At 45.0% G+C, this 12,878-nt stretch overlaps 1 protein-coding gene across 1 annotated transcript; it reads left to right on the top strand.

Annotated features, from left to right (window-relative positions):
- Positions 1–810, top strand: LOC124305569 (uncharacterized protein F54H12.2-like). Its single transcript, XM_046765146.1, has one exon. The coding sequence runs from the start codon at positions 1–3 to the stop codon at positions 808–810; it is 810 nt and encodes a 269-aa protein (XP_046621102.1).
- Positions 811–12,878: the final 12,068 nt, after the last annotated feature.

Below are 12,878 nucleotides of genomic sequence, written 5' to 3'. Positions count from 1 at the left end.
ATGAGCAATGCACGTACCGTTGATCTGATTGGACATCTGCACTGTGACGTATTTAATCAAGACAAATTTTCACTCAACGGTGTGGAACTGCGTCTTCGACTTGTGAGATCAAGAGACAGTTTTTGCATCATGGAAGCCGAAAATCGCCACAAGCTGCACATACTGGAAACTTCACTGCTCGTTCGCCGAATGAAGATTAGCCCTGGAATCTTGCTGGCGCACGCACGGACGCTAGCCAAAGGTACCGCAAAATATCCCGTCACCAGAGTCGAGGTGAAATCTTTCACCATACACGCAGGAGTACAGGCAGAAACACTGGACAATGTCATACTTGGAAAACTACTGAAACAAGTGATAAACGGTTTTGTCAGCAATAAAGCCTTCAACGGCGACAGACAGCGCAATCCGTTTAATTTTCAAAACTACTCTTTGAATTTCCTGTCGTTGTACGTCGACGGGGTGCAAGTCCCAACGAAGCCGCTACAGATGAGTTTTGGCAAAGACGATCTCTACGGGGACGCTTATAACACCCTCTTCTCCGGTACGGGGATTCATTTTCTGAACGAAGGAAACGGTATCGACCGGCAGCAGTTCGCTAAAGGAAATTCTCCATCGGCTTTTGACCTAACCCCCGATCTCTCGGCCAACTGTACATCGCACTGGTTGCTCATCAAACATGGAACTCTCAGGGTCGAAGTGCGGTTCGATGGTGCCCTCAAAGAAACTGTGAATTGCCTAGTGTACGCTGAATTTGATAATCTTATTGAAGTTAATGCTGCACGTCAGGTCATTACAGATTTTTCGGGCTAAGAAAGAGCGTGAGATCACGCCCCTCCTATCACGACCGCTTCCATGACATACCAGCTGGTGATTTCCGTTAGAGAGAGAGAGAGAACACTGTGAATACACCACGCCAACGTCTTCAAGGGGAGCAACAGACCGGCTGGAGACACGTGATAAACAAAAATTGAGACGGGGATTGTAACACAAGGCTGTATATAAACTCCCGTAACTACGGTGCCGAGCCAGTCAGTATTCAAACTACGCTACTGCAGGTTCGCTCTTCCGGCTCTCTATTCATCCGACTACATTCTTCCAAGTTCAAGTATGGATTACGTGACAGGTATTCAAGGGTTCCGAAACAACTATGGCAAATTAATACCGAAAGAGGTGGCAGTCGTCACCATCGATCACCGCTACTCGGCACATTGGTTAGTAGAACCGCCATATCCCTTCAGGGATCTGCAGCTCAAAGAACGTGGCGTAAACAATTACGTAACGTGTTACCATTATAGCATCGAGTGGTTTGAAGGTGACATCTCGCTGCTTCAATTAGACGTTAACCTCCGAGAAATCGCACGTAACACTCATCGAATCTTTGCCCGTGGACGCGAGAAATCTAAATACATTGAAAATGGTACCGCGCGTCAAGTATTCAACTTGGAGGACATCGATTGCCCGACGTTCGACAATCTGGAACGGTCTTCGGTATGGTGCTTCTTCCACGGCGTTAAGAAGGAGTAATTTTCCGCATGTGCGATAAACAACGCACTCAAGCTAAAGAAATGGATCAACAATAACAATATTCTGGCTAAATACGATTATACAGAAGCATTGTCAGCCAGTAAGCGCAACATCACCCGAAAGGAGAGTTCGACTAGTAATCAGCCACCCCAGGTACCAGAAAGAAATTCCTCGCTACAAGCAGTAATACCAGAGTCAGTCGCTTCACTGAAAATCTCTCCTGATCCGTCTGCGCCTACGTCAGACGGCGAAGTTACCGTTCCCTACGACATACTTACTACTGGGATTGACTCACATACCTCCTCACAATCTTCTACGAGTGGTATGATTATCTCCGATAACGAGGGCGAAGAAGAAGAAGAAGAAGAAGACGAGGTACAAAATGGACAATCTACAGATATGGAGCGCGATGCTGGCGATTCCGAACGGGAAGACCGGGGTTTTTGCAGCGGATCAGATAACCCTCATATGGACACGCCCAACAGCCTTTGTGTCAAACACGGATGATTACACACGCTCCGGTAGTCACTGGGTGGCATTTTCCGTCAGTTCCTCGAGACACGGTACATACTTCGACGGCTTCGGATTACCACCACTCGTCCCTCACCATAAGCGGACTTTACGAAGAAATTGCAGACGATACGACTGGAACGACAGACAGCTTCAAAGCCTCACTTCTGATGTATGTGGACAATTTTGTATTATGTTTATGCACTTTATGGCTGCTGGTTTTTCCGCGGGAGTTTCTCAATATATTTACTCCTGACCTCGAAAGAAACGATCGTATCGCAGAATTATTCCACAACCGAATAGCCCATGTCACAAAACGCTAAACTAACACCACCAATTCAAATCACATTTATCCTATAAGTTGTCTTCAATGATGTACCTCTCAGAATTGTAATGTTGTGGATTATAAGACTGCTAAATTAAAAAAAAACCTTGCTAACATATCTTGTGTAATTATAAGAACATTGTAATTATCATTTATTCGTTATCTGTAATAACCATGTATGTATTTGCAACTGTGTCAACCGAATAAACCTGTGAGGATGAGATTTAATTTTTGTACGCAATCCACAATTGAGTTCTGTTTCCTCACCCACCCGCCCGCATCCTCGTACGTTTAAGTATGCCTATAGTCTCACATTATGAGAGAGAGAGAGAAAGAGTGACCAGGTCTTTATTTTCCAAGCACAAGTGAACCTTAGGATAAACACTGACGGCTGAGTAAGGTCAGTGACACGAGCACCCGACACAGAGAGCAGGGATGGAGAAAGAACGAGAGCCGGGGTGGAAGACCTGTGACCCCAGACGTCCAAGTCACAGAGTTCGCTTCGTGAACGGAGGTAGCGGGGCTAGACGGGTAGGTGGCCCCAGAGTCGGCCGCACGGCCAGGGGCGCCAGGGTAACGAAAAGGAGATCGTCACATGGTCAGGGTACACAGGCCCAGAGGCCATCCCGTAGAGTCCGGAATCTGATTCGCGGTCAACGGTACCCGGGGTAAGGGGTCGTCACACGATATTCACCATTTGGCGAGGGGGTCGCGGGCGGAGGGCTGACGAGCCACGGAGCTTCGAGGCGGAAAAACCGCTCCTTGGCAAGGGGTTGCGGGAAAGGGGTGGTCGTCCGGAGAAGCTTCTGGAATGAAATACCTCCTTGACGAGGGGCTGCGGGGGAAGGGGATGGTGCCAAAAATTTACTCCTTGGCGAGGGACAACGGGGGAAGGGGTGGTAACCCGGAGAAGCTTCTGGAATAAAATACCTCCTGGACAAGGGGCGGGGGGGGAAGGGAAAGACGCCCCAAAACTCGCTTCTTGGGAGGGGCGGCGGGGAAAGGGGATGGCGTCCCTGAGTCACTCCTCAGCGAGGGGCGGCGGGGGAAAGGGAAGGCGTCCCAAAGTCACTCCCCGGCGAGGGGCTAGCGCCAGATAGGGGTGCGAGCGGGGTATGTTGTGACGCCCCAAAGTGCCCCTATACCACTGACCTTTTTTCCGACTTATTGGACACCCAGAAGTTCAGAAAACGCAGCAAAATTAGCATGAGAGCAACCGCAGAGAAATAGCGATCGATATTCTCCGATTTTTGGTTGTAACTTTTGATGCGTTAATTGCAGCGTATTGTGACTGAGCACAATCAATTCCTCTCGCAAAATTAGGTCAAAATAGTGCACGAGGAAACTCATTTCAGCACTTGTCGAACTCAAAAAGATTTCGCCAAAAATGTCTTACTATTGCTCCAGTTTTGGTGCCGAAAAGTTGAGGTCTGGGAATTGATTAAAATATTCCTTCTCTGACTGATTCTACACCCAGTTACTCGGCAAACGCAGCCAAATGAGCGTTAGATCAACCGCAGAGGAAAGGATATCAAAATTCTGCGATTTCCGGTTATAACTTTTCATGAGTTATGAGCAGCGTATTGTGACTGCGCCCAATCGATTCTCCTGGGAAAACAACTTTGGAATAGTGCATGAGGAAACCTACTCCAGCACTTGTCGAAATCGCATAGATGCCGCCAAAAATGTTTTACTATTTCTCTAGTTTTGGTGCCGAAAAGTTTTGGTCCAAGAATTGACTCTAAAAACACTTTTCTGACTGATTGAACGCACAGCAACTCGAAAAACAGAGCCGAATCAGCGTTATATCAACCGCAGAGGAGTGGCAATCAAAATTCTCCGATTTTCGGTCGTAACATTTGATAAATGAATAGCAGCGTATTGTAACTGCGCGAAAACTATTTCTCTGGCAAAATTACGTCGAAATAGTCTATAAGAATACCCAGCACAGCGCTTGTCGAAATAGCAAAGATTTTGCCAAAACTGCCTCACTATTTCTCCAGTTTTGAAGCGAAAAAGTTCTGGTTCCAGGTTCGATTCGAATGACCCTTTTCTGAATGATTGAACACCCAGGATTTCAGAAAACGCAGCGGAATGACCGTGAGATCGACCGCAGACAAATGACGTTTAAAATTCTCGGATTTTTGGATGTAACCACTGGTGCGTTAATTGCAGCGTATTCTGACTGCGCACACTTGAATCCTTTGGCAAGATGACAGTGGATAGGATACGACCATTTCAATCTAAACACGATGTAACCAGCTGACGTAACCATGACGGCTATTTTGATTTTTTGATGGCGGCCATTTCGATTTTTGGCCATTTCGATTTTATGATGACGGCTATCTTGGTTTTCACTCAGTAGGACGAGCGGCTATTTTGATCGCGGTCATTTTGATTTTTTGATGGTGGCCATTTTGATCATTGCTTAGTTGGACGAGCGGCCATTTCGATTTCTGCTCAGTCGGATGAGCAGCCATTTTGATTTATATCGTCAGACAGTTGGATAATGTGATTTATTCCTTGGCCGGATGAATAGCCATTTTGATTCAGACGAGCGGCCATTGTGATGGCTGCCATTTTGATTTTTTCTCAGCCGGATGAGCAGCCATTTTGATTCCCGCTCAACCCAGTGAGTAGCCATTTTGATTTTTCATCGTCGGACAGTTTGATAATGTGATTTTTGCTATGACGTCGCCAGTACAATCGACCGATCCTGCCGTCTGACAAGCAGATATTCTGATAGCGGCCATTTTTAGTTTTTCCTCGTTTTGCTGTGTGACGAGCGGCCATTTTGATGGCGGCCATTCTTCTTCTTTCTTAGTCGGATGAGCAGCTATTTTGATTTTTATCGTCAGACAGTTTCATAATGTGATTTATTTCTTGGTCATATGAAAAGCCATTTTGATTTTTCGCCGTTACTCGTGCTTTCGCACTGCTTACAACTTTTGCGCTAATAGTTTGCCCCAGGGCGAAAAATAATATTTTCCACGTACTTCGAATACATTCTTCTGTGTTCATCGACCGGATGGCGACACCGCAATTAGATAGGCTGGGGATGTTCACTACAATTAGATAGGCTGGGAATGTTGATGATGATCCGTAAACTTTCACGCGAATAGTTTACTTCCAGGGCGAAAAATAATATTTGCGACATACTTCGAATACATTCCTTCGTGCTAATCGAGCGGATGGCGAGTGGGGATACTTGAAAGCTTGAACCTTTCACTATCACTCTCCCAAATTCTTACGATCTATCTGCATATATTAACACAACGCATCCGATGCAGACTCATCAGTCTTACACGATACATGCAAGTCAAAAGTTCATCAAAGTTCTGCAAATATCAGCGTTGAAGTCATGGCCGCTGAAACATACTCAAATATCGTCAAAACGATGGAGAACGCGCACGATTTGTTGGGCGAGCTGCATCCCGAGCAGGAGAATGACGACATCTTCCAGCACTGGATTGACGTTGGAATGGAAAATCTCTAATTGCTGCGTGATCTTTCCAAGCGTCCGAGAACGAGCATAGGGACGAAACTACAAATTTAGCATACAATCACGCTCGTACAATCCTGGATAGCAAAGATTCGGCAGCAGCTGAGGCAGCGACAGCAGCAGCAGCAGCAGCATGCCGTGGTGATGGGTGCTTACATCAGCAGCCCTGCGAGTGTGCAGTGGGACGAAGTTGAAAGTGCTTTCGCGAACCGGATCCGAACGGGAGTTCTAACGAATCTCGGGCATAAGAATTTGGGCGCCTTTTTTGACGACGTGCAACGGATCATCGTTGAGCGATTGGTGCTGGTACTGCGCCAGGAGGGTAATGTAAAGGTCAACCTCACATTATCGTGCAAATTCGAAAACATAAAGCACGAGGAAATTGCGGAAGAAGTTAAAACCTTCAACACTTCAACTTCGCGATCCTCCCGTCGAGCGATATCGACGGTTGGTTTACACACGCAAGGGCCGATCTACTTGTGAAGGTTGAGGATTTTGAACAACGCGATTCTGGGTGGAGCATGATCGAGATCCTCAATACTACCGTAAATATCAACCGGTACCAGCCTCTCGCTGCGGGGCTTTCGACATTCGTTGAGTTGCCCAAGGACATTCAGCGAAAGAAAGCGGTGGTCATTGTGAAAAACAAAGATGAAAGATGTCTTCTCTGGTCCATTACTGCAGCACGCCACCCGACCAACACCCACACGGATAGGACTAGCCATTATCGCCGCTTTATCTCCGAGTTGGACTGTACAGGTATCAAATTCCCTGCCACTCTACATGATGTGAAAAAGCTTGAGAGATTGAATAATTCGCGAATCAATGTATATGGGATAGAATCTCAAACTTTTTGACATCATGCAAATTCAAATAACAGCGTCATCGTGCCAATTTATTTGAGCGATCATTTGAGTACCGCGAATCTTGACACGATTCATCTTCTAATGGTTGAGAGTAATCCAGAAAATGATATGGCTTGCGAGTTAACACCAAGATTCCACTTTTCTTGGATTAAAGATCTTTCACGATTGGTGAGCAAACAATTGTCTGATCATGATGGTCAACTGTTTTTATGCGACAGGTGTTTGTGTCACTTTACCGTGAAACATGCCTACGACAATCATCGGCGAGATTGTATTATGCTAAATAAAGTACGGTTGGAATTTCCCAAGTCGAAGGATTTAGCAGTTTCAAATTTTGGGAACAAGGGTACCGTCCCGTTTGTCGTTTACGCCGATCTCGAATGCATATTAGAGTCTATATCGATTGACGAATTCCAAAATCACGTTTCAACCCGTAAAACACGTGAATTTCAAAAGTATATCCCGCACAGTGTAGCGAACTATGTGCATTGCGCGTACGATAAGACTTTATCGGAGTTCCACAGTAAACGTCGCGTTGATTGCATAGATTGGTTCATGCAGCAGCTTAAAGATTTATCGATTTAAGTAGAGCCACGCGTCAAAAACATAATTCCGATGGAGTTTCTTACCCAAGTGCAACACGATCGTCACATGCGCGCAAAGAATTGCTACATTTGCGAAAAGCCGTTTACCCCTGAGGAGAAAAAGTGCCACGACCACTGTCACTTCACGGGTAAATATCGTGGTCCTGCTTATAATCGGTGTATTTTGAATTTCAGAGAGACGCACACAATTCCAATAGTTTTCCACAATTTGTCCGGTTACGATTCTCACTTTTTAATGAAATCCCTCGCGGCAACTTTTCTCGGTGAAATTACCCTGCTACTCATAAATAAGGAAAAATATATATCAGTATGAGTAAGAATTTCTTCTCTGCATGCACGATGTAAGGAGACTGTAGTGTGTAGATGTTATGTTTACCCTTTCAATCCTTTGCTTCCGATGAGAAGCCCGTAAGACGGCAATGCCGTCTAATAAATGAGATGCGGGTGTGCAAATCATTAATCTACGAGAGAATTTTGGTGAAAATATGTATATTTGAACAACTGGTGAATTTGAAAAATTAACGACGGAGCCAGGAATCGAACCTGGTATCTAGCGATGCTTTAACGGAGACTTACTCCACTAGACCACCTAGCCGCCCTGACTCTGTTGTCATTAATTTCTCTCATAACCAGTGAGTTCAAATTTGTTTTCATGTGCCCGATTTGTATGAGTAAGAATTTCTTCTCTGCATGCACGATGTAAGGAGACTGTAGTGTGTAGATGTTATGTTTACCTTTTCAATCCTTTGCTTCCGATGAAACAAATTTGAACTCACTGGTTATGAGAGAAATTAATGACAACAGAGTCAGGGCGGCTAGGTGGTCTGGTGGAGTAAGTCTCCGGTAAAGCATCGCTAGATACCAGGTTCGATTCCTGGCTCCGTCGTTAATTTTTCAAATTCACCAGTTTTTCAAATTTACATATTTTCAACAAAATTCTCTCGTAGATTAATGATTTGCACACCCGCATCTCATTTATTAGACGGCATTACCGTCTTACGGGCTTCTCATCGGAAGCAAAGGATTGAAAGGGTAAACATAACATCTACACACTACAGTCTCCTTACATCGTGCATGCAGAGAAGAAATACTTACTCGTACAAATCGGGCACATGAAAACAAATTTGAACTCACTGGTTACGAGAGAAATTAATGACAACAGAGTCAGGGCGGCTAGGTAGTCTAGTGGAGTAAGTCTCCGGTAAAGCATCGCTAGATACCAGGTTCGATTCCTGGCTCCGTCGTTAATTTTTCAAATTCACCAGTTGTTCAAATTTACATATTTTCAAAAATATATATCCTTCACGAAACGAGTTGATGGGACGATGATGCACTTGAGATTCATCGATTCGTTTCGATTTATAGCTAGCAGCATCGATAAACTTTCCAAATATTTGAATGATGCAGACAAGCCCATGACACGTAAATTATATAATAATCCGACTCAGTCCAGTTTGATGACCCGCAAAGGCGTTTTTCCCTATGAATACGTCGATTGTTGGGGGAAACTCGATGAACCGCGATAACCTGCAAAGAAGCATTTCTACTCGCACCTCTGCGATGCAAATATTTCAGACACCGATTACGAGCACACTAAAAATGTTTGGGGGGAATTCCATTTAAAGTCATTGGGCGGCTATTCAGATTTATATTTAAAGACCGATGTTCTTTTGCTTGCCGATATTTTCGAAAATTTCCGCGCTAGCTGCTTCAAAACATATGATTTCGATCCGTTGCACTACCACACTGCACCGGGACTTGCTTCTGACGCGATGCTCAAACATACCAATGTAACTCTGCAACTTTTAGACAACCCTGAAATGGTGTTATTTATTGAAAGAACCATTCGAGGTGGCGTAGCGCAATGTTCTCATCGACACGCTCGGGCCAATAATAGATTCATGGGAACAGAATTTGATCCAAACAAAGCGGAATCGTATCTCACGTATTTTGACGTGAATAACCTGTACGGAGCAGCTATGAGCGTGCATTTACCAATCGGCTCGTTCGAGTGGGAGTATCAGCACATCGATATAACAAACCATCCGGACGATTCGCCGATCGGTTACTTTCTGGAGGTAGATTTGGATTACCCAGTAGAACTCCACGAGGATCACAAAGACTTGCCTCTTTGTCCCGAGCATTTTACCCCTCCATGTAGTAAAAACGCCAAACTCGCGACCACACTTCACCCCATAACAAAGTATATATTGCACTATAGAAATTTGGAGCAGTGTTTGAGTTTAGGATTGAAAGTAACGAAAGTACACAGAGTATTGAAGTTTGCACAATCTCCATGGCTCGAACCTTACATCACGCTCAACACGGACATGCGCGAGCGGTCTAGGAATGAAATTGAGAAAAACTTTTACAAACTCATGAATAACGCGGAGTTCGGCAAGACTATGGAGAATGTGCGAAATCATCAAGATGTGAAATTGGTCACAAAATGGGAGGGAAGAGGTGGTGCGAGAGCGCTTATTGCCAGGGCAAACTTTCACAGCTGCACCGTATTTGGCGCTGATAAGGTCATCATTGAAATGAATCGTGTCAAAGTTCACTTCGCTAAACCTATTTACGTCGGTGCGTCGATTCTAGATCTGTCAAAAATCATTTCTCACGATTTCCACTAAAATTATGTGAAATCCAACTTTCCGAACAGCGAGGTGAAATTGTTGTATACCGACACAGACAGCTTTATTTATCAATTTAACGTATCGAACATCTACGATATCATCAAACGTGATGCGGATACAATGTTTGATACCTCTGACTATCCGCCCGACAGTGTGTATGGCATTCCCCTTAAAAACAAGAAACGACTAGGGCTAATGAAGGATGAAAATAATGGTAAAATTATGACAGTGTTTGTGGGACTCCGAGCAAAGCTGTACACATTTACTACGATGGGCGGGGATGGGGAAAAAGTTAGAAGCGCGCCAAGGATGTAAAAAGTTCTTCGATGAATAGCAGCACGTTTGATGATTATAAGCGCTGTCTGATGGCTTACCAAGAGTTGACCCTCCCCTAGTGTTTGATACGAAGTAAGAAACATGGAGTAAGCACGATCATACAAAAAAAAAATTGGCTCTCAGTTGGCAGGATGACAAGCGGCAATTGATACCTGGACAGACCGACACCCTACCTTAGGGGTTTGTCCAAGCCCCCCAATGGCCATTGGATAAAACTGTAGACGTAGAGTTATTGTGAATATTTACGTTTGACGCCTCGGGCGATCCGCCATCATGCGGAAACGATTTGGACTGGATTTAAAAATGTGAATTCATATACTTAACATTTATTTATTCATATATTCATTTATTTATTTATTTACTATCAATATATTGAGAAATTATTCATTTTCATTCGTTTACCACGAGAAAAGTTTTCAGAAAATGAAAAAAATTTCTGAAAATGAAAAAAAATAAAATGAGTAATAATCATATGGTATGAAGTTTTCAGAAAATGAAAATCAGTTTTCTGAAAACGAAAAAAGTTTCCTGAAAATGAAAAAAAATAAAATGTGTAATAATCGTATGGAAAAATTGCAGATTATTATCATTATTATCATTATTATAAGAATAATAATAATAATGATGATATTAATAATTATTATTATTATTAATATTATTTTCATGGTATCGAGTATGGCACATGTGCATGCAAAGGAGATAGCTTTGGGATAAAACTGTAGACTTAGAATTATTGTGAATATTTACGTACGACGCCTCGGGCGATCCGCCATCATGCGGAAACGATTTAGACTGGATTTGAAACTGTGAATTCATATACTTAACATTCATTCATTTATTTATTTATTATCAATATATTGAAAAATTATTCATTTTTATTCGTTTACCACGAGAAAAGTTTTCAGAAAACGAAAAAAAGTTTTCAGAAAATGAAAATAAGTTTACTGAAAACGGAAAAAAGTTTTCTGAAAATGGAAAAAAATCATATGTGTAATAATCGTATGGAAAAATTGCAGATCACTATTTTTTTTTTTTTTTTTTCTTCCGAGGAGTTGCGGAATCCAAGTTACGGATTCGCGCCAGTCATACGGGCTAGCGCGGATGTGGGACTCCAGGGTGGCCTACCCACTAAACCGCCACCTCCTGTGCAACGCTCCCAGCCAGGAACTATGGTGATATTACTTCTAGCTGGGAGCTCTGTCGGTGTGTGTCTCGTCAGTCTGTCCGTCCGTCCGTCCCGTGCAGGCAGTCCGTCAGTTGCGGTACGTCAGGCAGCCGTCCGCGTTCTTACGTCGTAGGATTGTCTCTATGTAGGTGGCACTTGTTGCCACCTTTCTGTACTATCGAGCATCACCCCGACAATGTTGTCGGGAGTGATGCCTTCCACGACCGTCTCCAGTCTATGTCTTAGTTCTGTCCAGCGGTCACATTCAAAGAACGTGTGTTCCGCGTCGTCTCGTTCGTGTCCGCAGTATGTACAGTTGGGCGTCCGTACTCGGTTCAAGTTGTGTAAGTACCGTCTAAAATAACCGTGGCCCGTCAGAAGCTGGGTGACGTAAAAATTCACATCCCCAAACCCCCTCTGGATCCACGGTCCAAGGTCCTTAATGAGTCGTCTCGTCCAGTTTCCCGTTGTTTCGTCCGTCCACCGTTCCTGCCACGTCTGTATCGTCGCGTCTCTTTCCGTCGTTGCCGCGTCCCGTCGGGTCACGTCCGCGTCTCTTCCGTAGACCCTCTTGCGCTCGAACGCGAGAAGGTCTATGGGAATCACGCCTGCCACCACCAGAACGGCCTGTGCTGAGACCGTCCGATAGGAACAAGCGATCCTCAACGCGCTTCGTCTCTGTACCGTCGTCATTGCGTGACAGTACTTCTCAGTCTTCAAGGAGTTTGCCCAGATCTCCGCACCGTAGAGGAGGATCGAGTTCACCGTCGACATCAAAAGTCTCGGTTTCCCTGGTCTCGGTCCGTTCGTGTTTGCCATCAGGCGACTGAGGGATGCTATCCTTTCAGCCGCCTTCTGAGCCGTTCGTCGTATGTGAGGCTAGAAGGTCATCTTCGTATCCAGGGTCACCCCCAGGTACTTGACTTCCCCTCTGGTCTCGATCTCGTCCGTCCCGACCGTCATGCGTAATGTGATCGGTATTCGTCTCCTGGTGAGAAGCACCAGTTCTATCTTTTCCGTCGCGAGTTGCAGTCCGTGGTCAGTCATCCACCGTCCGACTCGTCTCATTGTCTGGTTCAGTGCGTATTGTGCTAGATTTGGAGTTCGCTCGACTATCACTGCCGCCACGTCGTCAGCGTAAGCGACCAGGCGAACGCCGAGCGGGAGCTCCAGTCTGAGCAGGCCGTCGTACATCCCGTTCCAAAAGTCGGGTCCTAGTATTGAACCTTGAGCGACCCCCGCGGTAATCTGTCGCGTCACTTGGCCTTCGGTCGTTTCGTACGTCAGTCGTCTGTTCCGAAGGTAGTCTTCAACAACTCGGAGCAAGTAAGGCGGGACCCCGAAGTCGCCTCTCAGCCACCCTAGGATATCCACCCACCTGGCCGAGTTGAAGGCGTTCTTAACGTCAA

The sequence above is a fragment of the Neodiprion virginianus genome, chromosome 5 (genome assembly GCF_021901495.1).
Source record: "Neodiprion virginianus isolate iyNeoVirg1 chromosome 5, iyNeoVirg1.1, whole genome shotgun sequence".
Lineage (NCBI taxonomy): Eukaryota > Metazoa > Arthropoda > Insecta > Hymenoptera > Diprionidae > Neodiprion > Neodiprion virginianus.
Note: the sequence above shows the minus strand (reverse complement) of the source record. Positions and strands in the feature narration are given on the sequence as shown.